We start from the raw sequence: 23,637 nt of genomic DNA on the forward strand, positions 1-23,637 counted from the left end.
TCGTGAACCAATTATTCGGATTGTGCCCGTATGTCCCTAATGAAGGAGAAGTAGCAGGCACAAATGCCCTAGAGTGCCACTGTGAACCTGTCATTATGAACAAATTTTTTAATAGCTGTAAACAAGAATAGAAGAAAACAAATTGTATGAAAACAAAATAACATACCTGGTAAGGGTGCCATCCACTTTGGTGTGGAAACGAAAGTGAGCCCAGGCTGTGGCACCTAGGACAATGTGCCCTCCTGCCTAGGCAAGGGGATGGTTGTAGTATGTGGTGGAGACCTAGACGTCTCAGCCATGCCGTCACGTCTAGGGCGGTAGGAAGCACAACGTATGGCACCGTGATGGCGTCGTGCAAGGCAATGTAGACCGCTGACAAGCTTTGGTCGGTCCACTCTCGGAGGATCGCAGTTCACTCAGTCTGTGAGGGCAAGGAGGTCGTCTCCTACCTCCTCGCAGATGTCCGTTCGTATGCAAGTTAAAGTTTAAAGTAATTTAATAATTTGCAATTGACAAATCTATGTAAGGCGTATTAACCAGTGCATTGTAGGTGGCTAGAGGGCGCATGGCAAAAATGTCGCTGATGTTGGCCTAGTGGGGAAGCCCACTCTATTGCTCCAGGAAGCACCTCCATCGATTGGCCCCCTGGAACCAAATAGACATCTATGGCAGCATCCATCCAATTGTCCACCCACTACTATAGCAGCATGACAAATGTGGTGTCGTGACGAAGACTGTGCCCCTTCCTTGAAAGCCTGAAAACAAAAATATTGTTTAGCCATGTTTAAGTAAATGAATACTAATTGAATTGTACTTTAAAATACAACATACCTATGAACGGATTCGGGCATATGGTGGCCCCTCGGCAGAGGGAACTCTTGGGAGATCCCGAATGGCGGAGAATACGGCTGGGGCTATAAGGCTCAATGTGAATGTCGAAGATGAGGTTCCTCTGCGTCAACTAGAAGGCACAATTTGTGCTACACTGCAAGCTGCGGCTGGAAGGGGCATGAGCCCCGACATTAGTTGTTGTATAAGGTGTCTAGCGCACACGGTCCTCCATCAGCTAGTCGAGGCACATGACAAAGTGGAGTACACGCCATGTACTGTACCAGTAGTCCATCGTGGTTGCCAAAAAACATGTAAGCATAATTAATTAATACCGTCAAAACTATATTGAAAACCACACATTTGCATATACTTATATCGCACTGGCACCAAAGCAAACCCATTTTCAGAATATCCATTGCATCAGACACGCTGTACTCTGTTGTAGACTACAAGTTCGGTGTGTATGCCTTGTATGACAATAGGGTGGGTTAGCTGATGTCAAACCGCTCGAAGGACCACATTGTCAGCAGCAGTGAGCACCATGTAATGGAACCCACAACTGTGGTCTATATGCAGGCATTACAGAGCCCGGAGTACATCAAAGCTAGGACATCTTAACCCCAGTTGTACTGCAGAACCTCCTCCAAAGGATCATCCGCTATCTTCCAAGAGTAGTGGAGCAATTGCTTATCAACGGTGTCACCGTGGATACTTGTGAACATCAACCACCTGAAAAGCCAGAGTAAGTAGGCCTCCAGATGCCTACAAACTCTCCAGTCCTCAAAGTTTGCAGTCAAGTGTGAGGTGTGGAATTGTTCGATCCAAGCCTTAGATGGGCCATGCTTGCCAACAAAGCTCAATTGTTGTCCCTCTAGGTGGTATGGGTCTTGCGACAAGACCCCCTCGAACCGGTTCAACAACTCTGCCTTCCACCCCGCCTCAGCCATGATTGGTCTAACTGTAGCCCCCGAGATAGGAAAACCAAGGAGCATCAAGATGTCCTGTAGTATTGGGGCTATCTCACCAACTGGTAGGTGAAACATATGAGTCTCGAGCCTCCAGCGGTTAGCCCACGCGCTAAGCAGTGCGGAGTCCAGTGGGAACCGAGGACCACCATCCCGAGCTGGCGCCACTAGTCTAGGCTGGAAACAATAGTCCACCCTCCCAGTTGAATCCATGGAGTTGAAGTGGATGGAACTGCTTGCCACGTGAGCACGGTCAAAGGCTCAATCCTTAGACATGGTGCAAATTGAAGATTAACATAAAATATATGATTCAAAGTGACACCTATTATTAAGTATGGTTCAAAGTGCACCAAGGTTGCTAATATATTGTCCAAAATGAAACATGCTCTAAATATTATTTACCTAGATACCCAGCGTGCATCTATGGGCCAGTAGTGGTCCGGTGTCCAAGGTTGAATAGTGGGAAACAAGGCGCCATCCGTGAGATGTGATCGATGCTAGGCATCGATCAGTGGATCAAGCAACTCGAGGTCTACCATACACATCAAGCAACACATATTATTACAGTTCGACATAAAAACATACATTGTCCATATTAGACAGATAAACATCAAGAGCTCGTTCCTGCTTCATTGTTCTTGTATGGTTGCACATCGGAACACGACGCATGGTCTCTCCACCTTCATCCCCTATGTAGAGCTTGTAATCCTTCCTCGAATGTTCTTCGTTGCACAATAGACATTCCTTGTTTTGACCTCTTGATGTTGACCTTGCTGTCCGGGTTTGGCGTCCAGAGTGGCGCAAGCTCTAGAGGCTTAGTGAAGTCAGTGGCTCCCTACCAATCGCACAATTCACCTTACCATGTTACTGCAATATCCTCCTTCATGTAGTAAGGAGAAACAAAGTGAACGGGCTCAATCCCTCCTTTTGCGCAAGCTGTCAACACATGTGAGCACGGCAAATAGGAGGAAAGGTTTGTTGCAAGGGCATTCGCACCATGTATTTGCTGGCTTGAGCACACATTCCATTGTGATCTCGGACCAGCCATCTCTAAGCCCTCTCTTGTCACGCAGAAGCATGTCAAATACATACTCTCTATTTCCCAAGTACCATACCCGATGCATCCCTCCCTTTGCGCTCTTCTTAGCCATGTATTTCGTGATCTTGTCCGTGTAAAGCATTTGGGGGTTCACCACGTGTAGCGATGCAACATCATACCTTTGACGGAGATACTTTTGTGTTCCACGTGCCCTCTACAATTGCTAATAACAACAATGATCTCAGGATACATCACCTTTGTCACATATCTTGCTATCATGTTTTGTGCACTGCAAGGGTCTGCTTTAAATTTCATGTGTGCCTCTCCACCTTTGAAGCTACCAAAGTGTTGTTAGCAGTAGGCTTGTAACCATGCACACACCACATGCACCCTGCATTACTACATGTAACATCATATATGCTCCTATTAGATATCACAACCTTGAACTCCTGTTTCTTCGAGAAAGCTCACCTCTTAACTACATCCTGCAATTGGCCTTTATTGTGGAACATCTGCCCCTATCCTAACCTCAAGTGCATCATACTCCCAGGATGAATCATGGCCATCATTCACCATCAGACTTTCCATGGAAAAGTTACCCAATTGATTGGGCAAATCATTCTCCTTGTCCCACTTAGCACCATCAACAAATGTGAGGAACTCTTTATTGTCTAACTCCATCTACTCCACAACCTCCTCATCATTCCCGCCCTAATTGGTAGCCAACGGGGAGGGAAATGGCTCATTATTTGAGTCTTGCACCAGGGGGGGCCATCAACGGGTTAGGAGGCACATTCTCTTGTTCGGTGGTTGCAAATTTTCTTCCAGCTCCACAGGGGCACTCGACTCGCCTTCTTTAGAACATATCATAATACCTTGCATGAGCATGACATGCCGATAACCCCTTTCCAACCCCAACATCACAAATTGCCTCCACTGCTTTGTATTCTTGAACTCCCGTAATTCCCACTTCCACCCAGCAGCATACCACTTAGGCAGCATAACCCTAACCGACAACTATTTGTTCGTCACACTAATATGCAAGACATCATGTAGCATCCCTATCACCTGACTGCACTACAGTTCAATAGGATTATTCAGACCGACCTCCATACCAGAGAAATTGCTTAAATCTGCCACCCTGTCACATTGCATAACATACTCATCTCCATAATACATTAAAAATGACAGCACCTGACATCCCTTATTGATAATCATTCAAATGGTTACTCCAAAGTCATGCTAAATTTATTCATATATCACGTTAAAACTTCTACAAATATACTAAAAAATCTATATTATTCTAAATTATATTTATATAGAAATGTCTAAAACATTTCCTAAATCATGCTAAATTGTGCCAACTGAACTAAATTATCTAATCTAAATTTTGTATATCTATTTTTACATCATGCTAAATTTTTACAACTAACCTAAGTTTTCTACTACCATTAGAGTTTTTTGCTCTAACTTTGGAGGAGAATATCTGCCTTCTATTTTTCTTCAGTTCCTCACCTCTGAGGATACTCTTGCTCAACTCTCATATCCTGGGGCTCATGCTTAAAATGGCGTTGCTCTAAATTCCTCCACTCAACCATCTTCCTCTCCCACAGAGTCCACTTCTTTTCTATGTCTCCCTCCTCCTTTATCTGATGATCATACCTTTGTTCCATCTCCTCCCCCTACATCTCCTACACCCACATCTAATTTGGGTCCAGCTCCTTCACCCACAACATGCTCTGGATTCAGCTTCTCCACTATATATTTCACCTATCAACCATGTCTATACTCGTCACACTACGATTAATTCTGATCGTCCGTCCATTCCCACCTCATCGGCTAGTCTCGAAGCTCATGTTCTCACTGATTCTGATGTTGATGAGTTGCTTATTGGTGCCCGTTATAATCTACGTGATCATGCCACTATTGAGGCTCCTGATAGGTGGGATTTTCCCTGTACGAGTGCTGATGTGGTTGAGGAGCAATCTACTTATCAGGAGGCTTTTGGTATTCCTAAGTAGCCATCTACTTTGTCTAAGGAGCTTGTTGCACTTGATCGTATATGAACTTGAGATCTTGTTCTCTTACCGTCTCATGTTGTCCATATCACATGTAAATATGTATTTAAAATTAAGACAAAGTCAATAGGTATTTAAAATTAAGACAGTCAGATGGTTCTATTGAGAGATACAAAGCTCGTCTTGTTGCTAGAGATTTTCAATAGACTAAGGGTTCAGATTATGATGAGACAAGTAGTTTAAGTTTCTCAATAAAGATAATTAATTCGGTCGTTGTGGTCAGACTCTATTATGGATTTTTGACCACATTCTCCATAGGTCCCTCTTAGATCTTCTTTCTCCAATCTTGGGTTAGGGAAGAAGGAGATATTCGTGACTACTAGTGGTTTCATTATGGGGTAGCTCATGATCTTCATATCTATCTATTATCCAACTCTGCATCTATTCTTTCTTAGCTAAACAGGTGGAAGATCCATCCAATTTGGTTATATCATGGACTCAAAAAACGTATCTGAATGTGACTGAAATGCACAATGTACGTGCAAGATGAATGATGAAGATCGTTTGGATCTGTCATAAGTTGTTCATTTTATAAGAGTATAGATGATAAGTACAACATACCTACAATTACAAAATAAATTAAGCAGCATCATTGTTTTTGTAAACCCAATGTAGGTGCGGCTGTAGATAAACTATCTATACATGAATATGCAACAGGTAGGGTATCCTCATCAGCTAACTTCCGTGCAAAAGATTGCCAGATGGCATGTATTCTAGGAGATTATTAGTAACCGGCCGGTTACCGGTTGTATTGGCCTAGACTCGTAAATATATTATCGGCCAGTACAAGATGATTGCATAACTGTTTTGATGTTATCGTTGTGCCAATGCTTGTGAAAGACCAAACAAACACTATATTTTGAGGAAACAATGTGTAGAAAGAAAAAAATGAAAATTACTAACCGGAATACTACCGATAATCGGCCATACCGACATGGACCGGTAAATCTGAGCAATCCATTTTTTAATCCTTGGTTTCTCGATGAGAGGGGCAGGCTGAGATGAGAGAATGCTAGACTAGAGAGACTTAATTATTTCTTGATTGTCTTATGGAAGTATAATACATGTTCCTTTATAGGGCGGACTCAACCGACACAAACATCTCAACCAACTAAAACTCTGGCGCTTCACACATTAAGGGCTAGTTTGGGAGGCCTGATCCACTCCGGGATCCCAGCCTTTTCCCCGGTTGGAAAGCCCACTGGGCAACCTCCCACGGGCCAGAAAATCGCGCCATTTGGGAAGCCCATCAGACAGGGTTTCTCGGCCCGATCCACATCCTTTCCGCGGGGGCCCGAGCCACGCCTCTACCAATCGGGAATCATTCCTCGTCTCGACCTCGCTCGTCCTCGACCTCCCTCGCACATGAGAGGCCTCCGCCTCCCGCCGCCTCCGTCTCCGCCTCCACCTCCGCGCAGCCTTCATCTCCGCCTCCGTCTCCGCCTCCAACCCCGCAGCGCGGTCTCTGGCTTCTTGGGAGCCCATCCCCTTCCGCTCTGACGAACCAGCGGTGAGTTCGCCTTCGGATCCATCTCCGTCTCCTCCCTCTTGCGGCGTCACGGGCATCTCCTCAACGGGGTCTCCAAATCCGCGCGCGTCGTGAGAGCTGCAGCGGCACAACCCTGCTACCCGTGCGCGAGGAATGCATTTATCTATGGTTTTGGTTCAAAAAATTTCTAGAGATCTATCTGACCATAACTGAGAAAAGGACTGATAGCTCTCTTTGTGGGCTTGACCCCCTAATCTTGGTGCTTCTTGAACTCTTGTTGGTGGCCTGATACAGAGGAAGATCATAGAAGATGGTGTTGCCTTCCCTGAAGAAACAATAGTTCTGTCAGATAGCAAGTGCAAAATTATAGTAGATGGTGTTGTGCAGTGTAAAATCATATTTGTCTAGGTTGAAACAAGTGCAAAATTATAGTAGATGGTGTTGCCTTCCCTGTCAGATAGCAAATTTGTTTTATTTTCATTTTTTAGACCAGAACCAGGGACCTATCTTGCAATTGTCCAAATTATTAGTTCAGGACTTCATGTCAAGTCACTAGTACCATTTAAATTCAGTTCGGTGCCATTTTGTCTAATCTACTGATTAGATAGCAACTGATAACATATCAGCACTGAAAAATGATTTACTTTGTCAGGTATAACTATCATACCATCACTTTGTTACAGCATGTTTCTTTTCTTATGCTGCTGAACATAGCACTAGAAGCTGTCCAGTAATGTTCAGTCAGCGCTCTATTTGATCACTGATCACTTAGCAGTCTACAATCTTTATTTATGCTTCACCCTTTGGACTTACTATTTACGGATCTTATCTGCTGAATTTAACAGAATTTAAAAGTAGGCTAAAACTTACTGAGTATAAGAATAATCGACCATTTTCCTCTTATTTCTAAAGCATGATGAGTAGTATGTAGGAATTTATGTGATATTATGTGCATCTGTAGTTCACTTTTCCTAGTTACATACCTGCTCCTTTCTGAACCATGCCTGCATCGGTTCCACTATTTGAACCTGCAACAGCACAACTTCATCCATACTAGATAAATGGAACATTTACCACTGCACTAACCCTTAGAAAGATATAAAAGATGAAAGTATAGCCTGTAAATTTGTATTTGAGTTCTTGTCAAAACTCTGCAGATATGCATGGAACATACCTGAAGAAACAATAGTTCTGTCAGATAGCAAATTTGTTTTATTTTCATATTTCAGATCAGAACCAGGGACCTATCTTGCAATTGTCCAAATTATTAGTTTAGGGCTTCATGTCAAGTCACTAGTACCATTTAAGTTAAGATTGCACACATAAACACAATCAGTAGTAGATTAGCATGTGACCTTGCATATTGTTCACTTTGGACTGTCTTTGAAACAGTTGGAGCAGATAGGCTTCTAGTTTAGAAGGTGATTATACAGTTAGTACACCTGAAAAAAGGCCTACATGTTTGGATTATGCAAGTTAATAGCTCAATTTTTACTGATTTTTAAGTGATTTGTTCGTGTGCAGGCATACGTGGAAAATCTAGAAAAGGAAGTTCGTCGGCTGGTGGATGAGAACTTGAAGCTCAAGAAGCAGTGCAAAGAGGTACTGAATTGGTCTTATTTGCTTCACATCGTCTCTTAGTTTAACATTTACTCTGCTTCTTATACATGTTTTCTTGAATACTAGTGGCTAGGTTAATGAATTAAGATCTGCATGTTTGTTACAGCTTCAATTCAGATCTGCATGTTTTCTTATCATTTTACTAGATAATAGGTTCTTGGGAGGAGCAAGTTAGGCAATTTTTTTTCGAGGAGGAAGAAGAGGACGATGAGCTATTCCTTTTACTTGTTCCTGCTTTACTTTTATGCCTACAAGAAGAGAAAAGGCCCGTCCACACCTCCTCTCTTCCTGGTGCTAAAAAGGTTAAGGAAATCCTAGAAGGGCATGAGATTTGGTGTAGAGTTGAGTTCCGCATGGAACCGGAGATATTTAGAGCCACGTCAAATTTTCTTAGAAGGGAGAATTTGTTGCGTGACACACGAGGTGTTGCTGTTGAGAAGCAGCTTGGGATGTTTATGTTCATGCTCTCACACAATGCTAGCAATCAGAGGCTACAAAAAGCTTTTCAACATAGAGGGGAAACAATCCATAGGAAAATAACATAAGTTTTCAATATAATTCCTACCTTGACTCGAAAATTTGTGAAGCTCCCAAGTTCAATCCAAACTCATACGAAAATTGCAACAGATCCTCGTTTTATGCCCTTTTTTCAGGTGAGCCATATACTAAACACATACCTTTCCCCAAGCTTTTCTTTCCTTGAGTGCCAAGTCCTTAATTTCTTTCCTTGCGTGTAGAATTGCATTGGTGCCATCGATGGGACACATATACCAATCACCATTGCAGAATCCAAGGCCCATCCCTATAGGAATAGGAAAGGAACTCTGTCTTAAAATGTTATGTTAGCTTGCGACTTTGATCTTAACTTCACATTCATTTCATGTGGATGGGAAGGGTCTGCATCAGATGCAGGGGTTCTTAGATCTGCTCTTAGCAAGGGATTTCATGTGCCGGAGAGGAAATTCTATCTTGTAGATGGTGGGTACGCAAACACACCATCCTTTATTGCCCCATATAGAGGAGTTCGATACCACCTCAGTGAGTTCAGGAGGCGTCGTTCATCTCAAAGTGGTTATGCTAACTATAGAGAATTGTTCAACCATCGTCATGCAATACTTCGCAACCACATAGAGAGGGCCATTGGTGTTCTAAAGAAGCAGTTTTCGATTCTAAAAGTAGGCACATTCTATCCCATAGAGTCTCAGATTAAGATTCCAGCTGCAGCTGTTGCATTTCACAATATAATTAGAGGGCAAAACGTTCAAGAAGGGTGGCTAGATGACCAACTAACTAATATCTCACCAGTTGACTATGTTGATGTTCCAGAGGGTGATGACAACTACCCAAATGATTTGGAGTCAAGTGATGGAAGTACTCTCAGAGTTCAGATCGCACTACAAATGTGGGCTGCCTACAATAATTAGTACAACATGATGTCTTGTAAAGTAGTATGGTACCTCTACTATGTGTAATGGATGCTTAAAGTAGTAGTACTCACTAGTTTGCTTATGATTTGATATGTAAGAGACATCATTATACTTTTAATGCTGGACATGCTGTCATTTTTTTTTAATGCTGGACATGCTGTCTTTTTTTTAATGCTGGACGTTCTTTTCATAGAATTGATATGTCAAAAGAAGTCTCAAGGGCTGCTTGGAACTCCACATATGAGAAAGGTCTTGTTGATATATTACATGACCATAACAACAACCCAAAGTTCAAAGGGCAAAATGGTTGGATATCAGAGGGTTGGAGGAGTATCACCATCAAGTTCAATGAGAGGTTCCCTATAGCACATTTCACAAAGCAACAACTACAAGAAAAGGAGAAGGAACTTAAAGCAAGCTATAAATCAATAAGGGATGCAAAGAAACAGAATGGTACGGGTTGGGATGATTCTATGGGCATGATAATTGCTGAACTAAAAATCTGGGATAAAATTATTGAGGTAAGACATTTACTCTCTCTAGAAATAGTAATCTTGTAATTTTTTTGGTACTAATTACATTGTTATGTTGCATAGGATCACCCCAAAGTGAGGAAGTTCCGCCAAAAGCCTTTTCCTCTCTTTAATTACTTGGCATCTCTACATGAAGGTAAAATTGTTCCTTATAACTTGTTTTTTGGCTTCTGGATCAGGATAAGGCCTACCACATGTGCAATAGGAACCTTTTAAGTTATGGTTATAAGAATTTGCTTGATTCTCAGAATTATGATCCTCGTTTTATCAGTTTTACAGTTTTTTGTGCTGCTGATTTTTGCTTTGAAATAGGAAGCATTGCTACGGGAGATTTAAATTTTACATCAATTGAGCGAGTGGAACCTCCAAATGAAAGAAGTACCTCCGAACAGAGCATACAACACGTGCCCCTTGCCTCTGAACATGTGCATACAAATCTATTTGCTTCAAGTTTGGATGGTCAAGGGACATCAAATCAACATATTGAACCCAATGAAGCTCAATCTGCACCATCCGATCATAATTTAGGACAGCAAGAAGGTGATAGTGGAAAAAAGCGCAAGCAAAGTCAAGTTGCAGCTGTTCTTGGAGACTACTTGGACTACAAAAAGGAACAAACAGAAAAAGTTATGGAAAATCTGAATGAAAAGAAAAGGCGTGAAGATGATTATTCCATTGAAAAGTGTATCGATAACTTGGAAGCCATGGAAGAATTAACCGATGAAGAGAAGGCAGACACATTGGTGGTCTTTGAAAGTGAGGTGAACAGACAAATATTCATCAAAACCAAGAACCCAAATGTGCGATTAATTTGGCTGAAGAAGAAAATTACTCCATATGTATGATCCTTTCAAATTTTTGCTTGATTAATTGTTATGTTGTTCCTGCAACAGCTGGAAGATTGAAAGATTCGAAGAAGGTAAAATAATTCAAACTGTGAGTGAACAATATCTGTCTGCAATGCAAGTGAGATTGTTTGTGGCTGTATTTGTTCTTCCTAGATGATTTGTTAGGATCCAAGGCTGATGGCTCCATCTGAGCTTCTGATACTTATCTAGACATAAACTGCATTATGTAGAATAGAGTTTTGTTGAGAGTAGGTCATGCATATCTCTAAAGATTTGTATATTTGAGTTCAAAATCAGACAGTCTGCTATAGTTTGCTGGCTTGGGGTAACTGTTAATATTTGTATTTGCTACCCGTAGTTGTCTATATTTTCGATGGCAATACATTTCACTTTCATTCTATTTTATCATTTCATCTGAATTATTGCAACTTTCCAAGTGACCGTAGTTGCAGTCGCATGAGTTTAACCTGGTCTAAATCTCCTTGCCTTTCATACTTTCTTTTGCTGTTTTCTCTTGCAATTTTGGGCTTACATTTTAGATATATATATGTTTTACATTCTATTACACATTGAATTGCATGTTGCTTTCTTCCATGACAATCTGCACGATTCAAATCGTGCTGTATTGGATGTATGCATCACATTCAAATTATTTAATATGAATTCAAATTTCAGGGCCATATACAAGTTGTTGGAGTAGTGGAGATCAAAATTCAGTTCGACAAGATGATTACAAGCAGAAGGCAGCGGATATGACGCTTCTTCTATCTGTTGTTCCTCGTCTAAAATCATGCTGGACATACCAATATGATGCAATGCTTTTTTATGTAGTGTTGAATTTTAGGACCATTGTGTCAGTTGGATGAATCAGTATTCTAATGTAAGCAATTTGAAGCAGGACTTTGGCAATGCATCTTCGATTTTTAGTTCATCAGTGCATGTTGTTAATCAGTGCGTGTTGTTAATCAGTGCAGTAGTGTTTGCATGTTGTTAATCAGTGCAACATTGTTTGCGTCTCTGAAACCCTGCTGTATTATTCTCGTGATCAAATTTTATTCCCAGGAATTTTATCCCTTCCACCCCCAAATAGTGGCAGGGAAGGGAGCAAATCGTCCCCAGGGAAAATGAAGTGCTGAAGTGCACTCTAATCCCCCTTGGGGATTTCCTACCCTGGATTTACCTCTCCTTGCTTCCAAACAAGCCCTTAAGGACGGACAACCATATTGACACACACAAGCTAAGCCCACATGCTTCCTGGAATTAGTAGCATGCACTGATGCATATACCATAACAGGAGTCAACTCTAGTCGTCCACAGAACAGAATACTAGCACAGGGAATTACATTTTGCACTAAAGAAGGATGAGCAGACTACACTGGACATACATACCTACATATAAAGAGTGGCAGGTTACTACTGGTTCTTTCAACTTCACGTGCTTACATTTGTCAACTGGTTTCCAAATTACAGGTGGCAAAGTGTAATTCATATCCAGAAAATGAACGATTAGCTGTTAAATTGCAATTTTTCAAAGTTTAGATAGTTACTATCTCTGGTCCGATACAATTGTCACTTAGGACATCAATGTGGTCTCCAATACACATCATTGACTATTATTTTTTCTAAGTATATAGTATCAGATGATGAATCTATTAACATTGATTTCATATGACAAATCTAAATAGTTTAAAGTATAGTAATTGCCAAAGTTTCAAAATTTTGATTGCACACAAGCTAGGATAACATTTATTTCGGACCAAATGCAGTTTATGACAAGAAACAAGTATAGGTACCACCAGTGCAAATTTCTCAAAGAGGATATATCAAAAGTGTATATCAGTAAGACACGTTGGTCCACTAGTAACTCTAAAAGGATCCTGTGATGCCTGAGCTAGTACTGTATAAATAAATGATAGTAATTAGTCATAGATAAATATTTGTACCATCTCTTTTCCACCAACCATGACAACCTCAAAAGGATGCCATTCTGGATTTTTTGTCTCAGCTTCCCACTTCGAACAAAGAATAGCAGCAATAACATCTGCATTATCCGCAGGTAATATTTGCTTGCAAGCAATTGAAAATGCCTTTGGATCAAGCTCACCCATCCTCTTGAGGCCTATATGTGCTCGGGCACCCCCATGCTGAAGTAATCCCTATTAAGCCAGCTGATCGGTCAAAATATGAATTATCATGAAATTCACAAATATATATATATATATATATATAATACAAATGTTATTCTACATCCTAGGTGTAGTATATTATTCTACACCTACTAAAAACATTTCAGTAGTAAAACGCAATTCAGTAGTTACTACTGAAATTTTGTCCAATAAATGTAGAATAATACGCTACACTATAAACAAAGTAAATCTGAATACTTCCAAATTAATAAATACCAGACAATTTAACTACATATAGGTTAACTTACATTTATTAGCTCTTTATGTATTTCTTGCAGCTCATCGTTGCTTTTGCGTTCCTTGATAAATAGAACTTGATTGGATGACTCCATAAAATCCATCTCATCCATGTTTTCTTGCAACTGCTTTCTCAATTCATCAGTTTTCTTATCCAATGCTGAATCTTTATCGTCTGACTTACACTTCATCGCTTCCAATTTGACCTTCATTTCTTTTATTTCCAATTCCAGCTTTTGTTAGACATTTAACTGATGTTCTTTAGTAAGAGTCATATTCGACACACCTAGTTTTTTGCTCTGCAGTTTTCATTCGGTTTTCTGAGAATCTTGTTTCCTTAACAATTTCTTTCCCACAGTTTGCATATACAAGCTTTCACAGAAATCATGATATTAAAAAGCTTCATATCGAATGAAAACTACCAATTGAGCGGAAACATAGATTACATTTTGATTGGGGCACCAAATTGAAACAAAAGGTTCTGGACAAAAATAGCACATGCACTTCTCAATTACTCTACTTATTAATGAAACTAGTGGAGATCGGCGCGCCCTCGCGCGCCGACTGCAGAGGGGGTTTTAAAAATATATAGGCAATGCATGTGTATCTTACCAATTAAACCTATAGCAACACCTAAATAATAAAAGGAGCAGCTGAAAAAAGCCAGAAACTTAAATGGGTTCTGCAACACAAATATTTAATACACGTTGATACAAAGAACATATGAGAGATAAACATATTACATCAATGCTAGCAGTGGCACTATGGCATAGCATGGTAAGCCAAATAGCCTAGTTACCATCGTTGAGATCACTCTCAATAGACACGACCTACCTGCATTTCAATATGCTCTTAGTCCCCAGTACCAAAGGAGTCAACAACCTGAAGAAATCATAAAAATTGTACATTCACAATACCCACTTCACATGGCCAAGGAAGAACTGAGAAATGAAGTGTAGCTTAGATTTAAGAGTCTAGCAACCAAATGATACCCATATAGAATAATAATTATTTATGGATCAAAAATTGTAACACACAACTACAGAAACGTAAGTAGCAGGGAAAAAACTCATACTATAAATGATAAAAACTATCATTCCAATGTCTTGTAAATTTGCATTGACTCCCTACCAGGACGCCCATAAAAATCCTATAACTTTGTATTGGGACAAAAGTGAATAACAACACAAACGGCAGGGAGAAGCACTTACCCAACTGGATGCTTCGGATATTCTTTAGACAATCTTGATGCACCTTCTCTCATGTTTTGAGTACCAGCGGCTTGCCGAATTGGGTGCAAAGAAAACATCAGCCAGCTAATTTTTGCCGTTCTGCAACAGATCAGAAGAGGAAAAAGGGGATGTTTTTAATCATGGCAAAACAGGAGGCAAGAGAAGGAAATTTGTAGATCAATGAAAGGAAATCTAAAAGGTTATTCAGGAACATAATTACAAAACCAAGCGATTCAATAGTAGAGAATCAAGCAAGTCGTAATTTTGCTACTTAGAAGAACTATCACGTTCTTAAGATACCAATGTTCAGATGCCCATAGAAAATTATTACATGTGCACAGTAAGGGAAATAGGCCATCATATTGTCCACAAAACCGAAAACATATAAATAACATTATGGCTACAATTTAAAAGGCTTTACAATTAAAAGAGCATCAACCAAAAGGATGGCTGCAATTGAAAACATGATGAAGAAATTCGACACTCGTGGAAGATGCATAGTTATAAATATAAACGTCATTTTATATGTCCAACTACGGCTACAGGCCTAGCGGAATTTTAGAGTAGGAGCTGAATATCCACCTTGGCAGAACATCATGAACTCTTTGGAGGCAAAGAGGCATGGCATTCTAAATCGGCAATCTAGGTAGTGGCTTCTTGAGATGGCAATAATCATAAAAGGTTTTGTTGGCACACTAACAAATTCTGTCACGAAGTTCAGAGTGAAGCATAAACACTTTATTTCCATAACAAATGTACTCAGCAAATGGCTCTGCTGGGATACTCCACAACCGAAACAAAAGTGGCATTAGTGTGCAAGGACACTTCTTATGCTACGAAAAAAGAAGACAGCAATTCCAAATTGACTCCATCAAAATTCAACATTATGTACCAAAATCATCGTAAGAGACATTTTTGCGGAGGAAAAATCATTAATATTTTTCCTCTAGAGCTATGTTGATCATAGAGCTATATATATGAATTTAGACCTAAGACAATCAGGGATATAAAATAGAATATGTTCATATGCCTAACAGAGCAAGAAGGCACCAAAAACTATGCAAGCTAGCAGCAGTGAGCATTGCTCACCATCAGTTCAAAGCCTCAAATAGTTTCAGATACATACAGTCTCCCACAACTAATCATTACAAACTGAGCTCAAATCTTACATTCCATACTGTACTCAGCTATCTACATATTTATAGATTGAATAAAGTAGGATGGAACGAGTGCAAAAAATCAAATGGCTCACAGAGCATACCTGAACCAAGGTTAACCATTTCCCAGAAAAATGAGAGAATTGTTGGCTCATAACCGGAGAACTCACCGCAACTGAGTCGGGAAGTACAACTCTAAAAAGCTGCAGCATTTATCGTTGTTCAAGAAAAATGCACAGCTGCATTGGAAGTGTAAGAATCATTGTTAGAAAATTGATTAGATGAATTGTAGTGAAATAATTACAAACACAAACACTCGATTAAAGGCCATGAATTGGGGCACGCATGAACTTGATTTGGATCCATACATTCTATAAAGTCTGAATAGATGTTCAGATAGAAAATGAGCTCACCTCGTAGCATAACCATGTTCGATTTTTTTTCATAGTGGTTAGCTTGAGAAGTATAACCAAATGTTGACCTCGTATGTTTCTGGAAACCATGCAAAGGCCAACCACATTCAAAACTCTTAACCTTCCAACCACTGCAGTTAGTAAATCCAGCATCAAATTACAGTCTTAATGATGATTCAGATGGAAGGTTGCCTTGCATAAGAACAAACAACATTATTAACTTGGTACGACCATGGCTAGACCTGTTTACCCAAGAAAAATGAATAAGTACAACACATATTTAGAATCTACTACAGCTTGCATACTTTGAATAAAAAATAAACAGAAATAAATAGATAATCTATCGAGCCATACCTTCCCTGGTTTTAGGACGGGAATTAACCAAAGAAATTTTTCGCCACATTGTGAGATAGCACGAAATTATATTAGAGATCAAAGTACAAAAAATGGCAGCAAGCAAACATAGAAGTGAAGCGAAATCGCCTAAATATCTTGTATTGACATATACTCGAGCGCCGTTTGCTAGAAGGGATCATGTAAAAAGTTCGAAGTATGAAACAAATTTGGGAGAACAGTAGCATTTGATACATAAGAGAGCTTAGTAGTCAAGTACAACCAACAACAATAGAGGAAATTACCAAATAGATTAATCACAAGGCTCTTCTAATAAAAACCAAACTGATTATATTCGAGCAATTATTAGAACTAATACGGGATTTTCCAAAACATTTTATCAACGTCCTAAAACTGCAGTTCCAATACATGTGCGGAACTATTGATTCATTTATCAACATCGTACTTTTCAGTTGCTACCGAAAACAATGTCTTCTGGCTAAGCAGGTAGCAAAGGTCCATCCTGGATTTATACAAAAAAATACATTTTCCAACTATCAATCTAATACTTAACTACTTTAGCTACAGTAAGCCTAGAACTAAAAGTCTCAGGTATATAATAGCGGGGCATATAAATTGGATGTCAGGATAAGATCACTTTTCACTTTAACAATAAATGAATGTGCAAATCAGTACATTCTAACACATCTTACTTGTCATATTAGTGGAACTTAGAATTTCTCCAAAGGCCTATATTACATTTCATGGTACCCTAAAAGAGAGTCAAACCCATTGCAATGGTACCCCAATGTGAGCACAGGTCATGTAGCCCTGTTGTTCCCATACACAGTGTCTATCAATCCAGTATACACTAAGGATGCAAACTATATCAGCTGCTATTCAGAATATTCTGTATGTAGGTCACAATATCTGTTCCAGATCCTGGACCCACTAATGGTGCAACAAGCAATGCATATGTCAGCAGCAGCCAACATATATAGACTTTGAGAACTTGAGTACCTCATATTCGACAAGGCACAGCTCAATCGCAAAGAAACAACAGCTTAAGGTGATTTAGTAGTATATGGTAAACATTTTCGTCAGAGAGCCAATCTATGGTACAGGATAGCCTACCAACAGTATGTAAGTTACCTCCTTGCCAAATTTGGCTTCCTTAAGAACCTTCCCATGAAACAATGCAGAGGCGGCACTGCATATTGAACTGAAGTGTGTTCACTACATGAAAGATCTTTTCTGCATTTGAACCAATAGCTAGAGCATTATTAACAATTCAAGAATATCTGCCCTTGCATAGGCACGGATGCATAGCAGGATCAGATGCTTCACAACAAGAATGCTCACCTTTTCATACCATAGCATCCCTTGCTGCTCCCACCTTGTAAAATAAGGACATTGGAGGCGAGGTCCTTGCAGATGGTATACAACATCAATGCCTAGTGAATATTTATTTCCAATCTTTATCTACATGTAAAAAAAGGTAAGGAAACTCCTAAAATCAGGAGGAGATGCAATTACGATCTGAGTTGGACGTTATAGTAAGCACCTAGCTGGGAAGAGCACCTGAATTGCCAAATGGAGGAGGCAAATAACCGAATTGCTGGTCTAGAGGCCAGGAACCTATCATCGTTATGAAGCTACCTGAAAAAATCACCTTCCATCAGAGTAATTTGTGTACAGGGCAACCAAAGTTGTACTCACACCAAGAATAAACATTAATTTGTATTGTTCTTTCTACGGCTGACAAGAAATGAACATATCAGATGGATACAGACTAATAACATGCATAAAAAGCTATAGATTCTACTGCCGGGCATAGTTTCTAACAAACCACCTACATTCTTTTGTACACAGCTTGCATCATACACTAGAAGTCATCTTGTTTTCTCTTTAATGAATCAACGAAAAAGCTTACCTACGTAAGAGGCTTCAGTCTTTCATATTTAGAGTCACAGCTAGCATCAATGTTGGAGCTATTGCTATCTACATCACTGCCATCCATCATACGCCTTCCTCAAAAGAGCCACACAAAGTTAAGAAAAAAAAGGTTGCATGAAACTGCTACATAAGAACATCTTTAGTACAACCAATGTTTGCCAAAAATGATCGCTGAAGGAAGTGGAACAGAAAATTTAAAACTGTGAATGGATTTACAACAAGAGGAAGCAGCATATAGAAAGATATGCATGTGCGATTGACAAGCTTAAAATGCACAAAGAGAGGTGCATTTAGAATTTTACCCTGCTAGCCATACAAATTTAGGTCCACCGTCCTTAACAAAACAAAATCTTTCTTAAATTGCATTACCAAATGCACACTGACGAAGTCAACACCTTCAATGGCTCCAATGAATTGCCAATCCAAGGCGACATAGGGATATTTGGTAATTACATTTAAGAGACCAAGTAGAATATGGTAATCAACTGGAATTTCTGAATTATTCCAATTCTCAAAGCACATTATTGAGATGAAAATGTGCAGATAACTTAACACACTGGCAAGCTGCTATGTCAGATTTTTAGACAATACACTAGCACACTACTCTTATAGGAAAAGAGAAAGATGGTTCATGGGCGCAGCAGGGCGTGCTCCACCTCCAGCCGGCCTAAGATCCAAACCCAGCATAGTCACCAGTCGTCCTCCTTTTCCTTGTTAATCATCCCTATTTGCATCAATAACAGTGGCCAGAATTGGTTTAGAAATTTGGAAGAAAAACTTACATCTCATATTGACAGATGTCTCAAGTTAACCAACTAAATAACTACACATACTCAAGTAGCTGCCACATTCTGCAAGCCGATGATACCCAAGCACCTCCTCATGCGTCTCTTGAGCTGAACCAACATGCGGCAAGTGAGTTCAGTTGGACCTGAACCCCCAAACCTTTTGGGAATTGAACTGTTCCCACACCTTGGGTAGATTGATCATGCATTCTTGTGCGTTGAACAACAGCCTAATCAAACCATGGATGGATGGTATCATTGTCGCACCAAGGAGCACACAAATTAGAGCACTAAAACAATCCATTCGAACATGCTAGGATTACTCACCACACAAAGGAAGAAATCAACTCACGTCTGGATGACCGGATAAATCTGTTGTCGGAGGGAGGAGCAGCACCACGACAGCAGGCGGTGGACCGAGGAGCGGCTGGAGGACAAGCTCGAGGTGAGGTGCGACGTCAACGGCGAGAACGCCCATGGCCTCCGTACGACGACGACCCGACGCGATGCCTGCAGGCCTCTTCGCTCGCGTCTCTTCCGGACATGCCGAACCGCCAGACCAGCAGCCATCGCCATCCCCGTGAAGCAACTTTCAGCAGTGGATCCGCGCACCACTACATCCTCCTTCCCCACGCCTCCTCTTTTCTCACCGGCAACACCTATCTCCACCAGCCCACCACAGCACCAGGGTCAGGAGAGGGGGAAGGGAGGCAACCCACACAGCTGGAGGGAGTCGAGGCGAGCCAATGGAGGGGACGGAAGCAGCATCGAGGTGCGAGGCATCTGGGGGCGTGGTGAACGGCGGAGAAGAAGGCCGCCTCCCGTCCACCAGATCCGGCCGACCGGCCTGCCCCGCAGCCTCTCCTCACCAGTCTGCACGTCGCGCGCCCTTCTCCTCCAGCTCTCCGCGTCTCCCTTGCGCCGTAGTGGCCACCGGCACCACCCCTGTTCGGCCGCCTCCCTAGCAGCAACGCCCGGATCTTGTGGAGGGGAGGCGGCGGGCCGATGTGGCAGCAGATGGAGCCGGTGACGGCGCGGAACACGGGAGGAGCCGCAACGGTGGGTAGAACGAGAGCCGCGATGTTTTTTTTTTAGGCCGAGAGGATGGGAAGGCGAGGACGAAGAGGAACGCGTCGTGGGGGCGATATTTTCGCTCGCTTCGAACCAGGAGCAGACACCTGTAGCGCACTAGGAGGCCTGCGTGCCATCTGTCCCGCACCGAGCTCGCGCGAAGGAAAAACGAAGCGGGCACCCAGCCGCGCGGGACGGGCATCGAGAGCCGGACGATGGAGCGATCCGACGGCGAAGAGAAACGGGACGACGTGTACCGGCTGGGAGGGCGAGAAGTTGGCCGGGAATATAGGTATAGATTTTCAGGTCCAAATTCGATCTATATTCAGAGTGATAAAAATAAGGAAAAGTTATTAATGATAAACCAAGGAAAAAGGATAAGAATAAAGTTAGTATTCAAAGTGATGTTCTCTTCTCTCTTTTTTAGTTTCGTCAAACAATTTTTGTGTTTTAAAGGGTGCTAAAACACTCAACAGACTACATCTGCATTTAAAAAACTTTTCATGTTGATTTTGTGCTGAAACTGAAAGGATTTTTCCCACATGCTTGAAACACTTGTCTTCCTTTTTGCTGAATTCCTGCCTTTCTTTCTGACTTTTGGGAGCTCTGAATTGGCTCCTCCTTTCCTTTTTTTTGTAGGCTGACCATGTAGCATCTCCTTGGCGAGCAAAGCATTTTCTCTTTGTTTGATGTACTTGCACTACAGCTTTTTTCCTTTTTTGATGTTGCATTTCATAGCTTGGGCTCCAATGGTGTATGGGGTTATAATATGCATGTCTTTCACATTTTCTATCATCCACTAGATGTGAGCTTCCATGTCCAAGTCACCAACACCCCCATATCCTCTGCAAACGGGGCTTAAATAACCATCTCTTGCTCTTCCATTGTACCAACCAACTTGACCATCATACTCTATATGATCCTCATGCTCCATATAATCATTCTCATACTTCACATAATCATTATTCTCAGCATATTCAGACAGAAGGCACACTGACTGAGTGTATCCAGGTTGATAGAAACCCCTAGTACACCCCCTTTCTTGTGGAATTCCCATGCCATAAGCTTGTCGCCTCATACACCCGTGATTACCTGATTACATTGCATATACTTCCTACACCAGCAGACATATAAGAGCCATATTACTCGATATTTTTAAACCGTATGAGCATAATGAAAAATTTTCTAGGTGTATGTTTTCATTTCAGTTTGTAAGACATTTATTCATAGAGTGACTGTTTGGTGACTTCCATTTCTGGAAATACTTCAGTGAAACCATAAATTTTGGTTTGGAAATTTAAAAAACAAAACAGCCTGAATTCATATTTGCAATATACCAATATTGACTGAATAGAAATCAGTAATTTTGGTGGGTTCACCGGTTGAGCAATAACAGCAGGCCATTAATCATGCATCAAAAACAGTAAATAGAAGCACAATGCGACAAGAAAATCAAGAAGGGAAAACAATCATAACCAATTGGTTGATCATGCACGTTTACAACAATTGGCAGCACTCAGAACATCAGACAAAACAGCTTCCAAAATTAGGACAATCTCACCAGGTGAATATTATGAACAAAAGAAATAGCTGAGTGCCATTCCCAAGCGGCAGCTGGAAAGCAGGTCAATTAGACAAAATAAGACAAAAGTAAAATAGAGGGCAAAGACCAATATTAGAAGAAACAAGAAAAGTGGGTGGATGAGGAAAAGAATAATAGGAGACAACAAAAGGATACGAATTTTCAGAATACCATCATAAATTTTTCATGGGATTTTGGCTTAGGATGAATTTGTCAATCTCATCCTTCAGATCAAAGAAAGGCTGTGTTTGGTAATGAGGAAACGAGTACAGAATGCAAGGTATAATCGATTGGAGATTGCTCGTTTAGTTTTCGATGCCTTCCTAGTTCTAAAACCAACAAAGAAAGCATAATTGAACTAAGATTTTCCCCTAACGAAATACAATAATGGAAATAAGTAGCCAAACATGGAAATCTCAGTTGTCATTATCCACAACTGTTTCGCTTACCCATATATATTCAACCCTTTCGCATTCTCATATCTTAACCTTGTATATATCCATTACTTCTATTGTCGTTTTCTCCCGCCGATTTGGTTTGGTCATTATTTTGTGCATCAACTTCAGTCTCGATATTCATCTGTCATCCCCACTGCACTCCCCCCCGCCCCCCACCGCCCTCCTTTTTTTTAAGACTATCTTCAATGCCACTCCAATTCTGTTCTCACTCTCTGAATCTGCGGTCTTTTCTCTCTCAATAAACTCCTTTTCCTCCCCAATTCTCATTATTTTTCTTGAAAACCCCACCCCCTGTTTCTTGAATCTTCCTCAAAACCTCAGAACTCACCCTCCAATACAAAATTTTGCAGCTCAAGAGTCCAAAATCTCCAATGCTCGGTTTAAATTGCACCCCATCTAAAAAATTGTCACCGAACAATCTGGCTACCATATCACGCAAGCATTAGGTAGTCCATGTAGATCGGTCATGGAAAAGAACATACAAGATAACCTGGGGATTTTGTTGAACCCCCCGAATCGCAACAAACTGGGAAGATAGGAGCATCGATCCATGCAAGAACGAGAGATTTGGATGGATCGCTCGCGGTAAAGAACGATTCGTCAAAGGAAGCCAGCTAGGGCGGGCTCCGTCTCAACCCGCCTCTATACTTCTATATAGGTTATGAGGAAATTCGTAAATTGAGCCGATCAAATTTTGGGTAAAATCTAGCTCGTATAGGCATGGCCTGCGCTCAGCCCAGGCTCCCTGAAATCCCTGGGTCCGCCACTGCTTACCAGCAATAAGAAAAATCAGATGGATGTGCACTTCTGGACATAGTAGAATGAGGAGGACGACGAGCGCGGCGACTAGGAAAGACGAACTTGAGGCGACATGCTTCTGCGGAAGGAGGCTTGGCGATGTGTTCCGCGGCGCCGTCTCGCGGCGAGGGTTTGTGTCATACGGTGGGAGTTTCACGAGAACGTAAAGGTTGCGTAGACATGCTTCTAGAAAGCCACGCGTTACTCGGCCGTGTTTTTTTTAATGGAAAGTATCCGACTTTTCTATCAACATTACACTGAGAGGAGATATGACTTAAAAAGAAAAAAGTGTCATAACCCTTGCAGTCTATATCTATATAGTCACTCGTATTTGGTGAAGAGCTCAATTGTGATCACTTCTAAAGAATGACAAGCTAATAAAAACTCTTCTTTTAATTCTCCACGTGTAGCAGTCTTCAGAACCTTAACCAGTAAGTTCTCTGAAAAGTGCCTGCATAAAAGAAATATTTTTTTATGGAATACTATATCATTACGATAAAATCAAATAGCCAAAAAAAGGTGTCTATCCCAACTAAGATTCTTCTCTTTTTCTTAGCTCCTAATTCCCGTAACCAAGTACCCATCATATGTGAAATGTT

The 23,637-nt window shown here is 41.0% G+C and overlaps 1 protein-coding gene across 16 annotated transcripts; it reads right to left on the reverse strand.

Moving 5' to 3' along the window:
- Positions 1 to 12,614: 12,614 nt before the first annotated feature.
- On the reverse strand, positions 12,615 to 23,173 carry LOC133888236 (factor of DNA methylation 1-like). 16 transcript variants are annotated; one of them, XR_009903764.1, is made up of 12 exons: positions 23,015 to 23,173; positions 19,457 to 21,314; positions 19,178 to 19,359; positions 19,001 to 19,068; positions 18,322 to 18,415; positions 17,953 to 18,047; positions 17,751 to 17,870; positions 16,056 to 17,642; positions 15,747 to 15,881; positions 14,465 to 14,584; positions 13,265 to 14,135; positions 12,615 to 12,986 (listed from the first exon to the last, which is right to left on the reverse strand). XR_009903764.1 is itself a non-coding variant. In XM_062328399.1 (2 exons), the coding sequence occupies exons 1-2, from the start codon at positions 13,463 to 13,465 to the stop codon at positions 12,750 to 12,752; spliced, it is 438 nt and encodes a 145-aa protein (XP_062184383.1). In that variant the 5' UTR covers positions 13,466 to 14,458; the 3' UTR covers positions 12,615 to 12,749. The 16 variants fall into 16 exon arrangements, 1 of the variants encoding a protein (XP_062184383.1); XR_009903758.1 differs by having other exon boundaries at positions 16,056 to 16,186; positions 17,541 to 17,642; positions 18,322 to 19,068; XR_009903759.1 differs by having other exon boundaries at positions 16,056 to 16,297; positions 17,541 to 17,642; positions 18,322 to 19,068.
- Between the last annotated feature and the right edge of the window lie 464 nt (positions 23,174 to 23,637).

Source organism: Phragmites australis, chromosome 13 (assembly GCF_958298935.1).
Source record: "Phragmites australis chromosome 13, lpPhrAust1.1, whole genome shotgun sequence".
Taxonomy (NCBI): domain Eukaryota; kingdom Viridiplantae; phylum Streptophyta; class Magnoliopsida; order Poales; family Poaceae; genus Phragmites; species Phragmites australis.

Excerpts from the sequence above, each read along its gene's own strand:
- LOC133888236 (XM_062328399.1), bottom strand. The coding sequence starts at position 13,465 with ATGAAGGTCAAATTGGAAGCGATGAAGTGTAAGTCAGACGATAAAGAT. Across the intron at positions 12,987-13,264 it reads TACATAAAGAGCTAATAAAT|GGATTACTTCAGCATGGGGG; the intron begins GTAAGTTAACCT and ends CTGGCTTAATAG.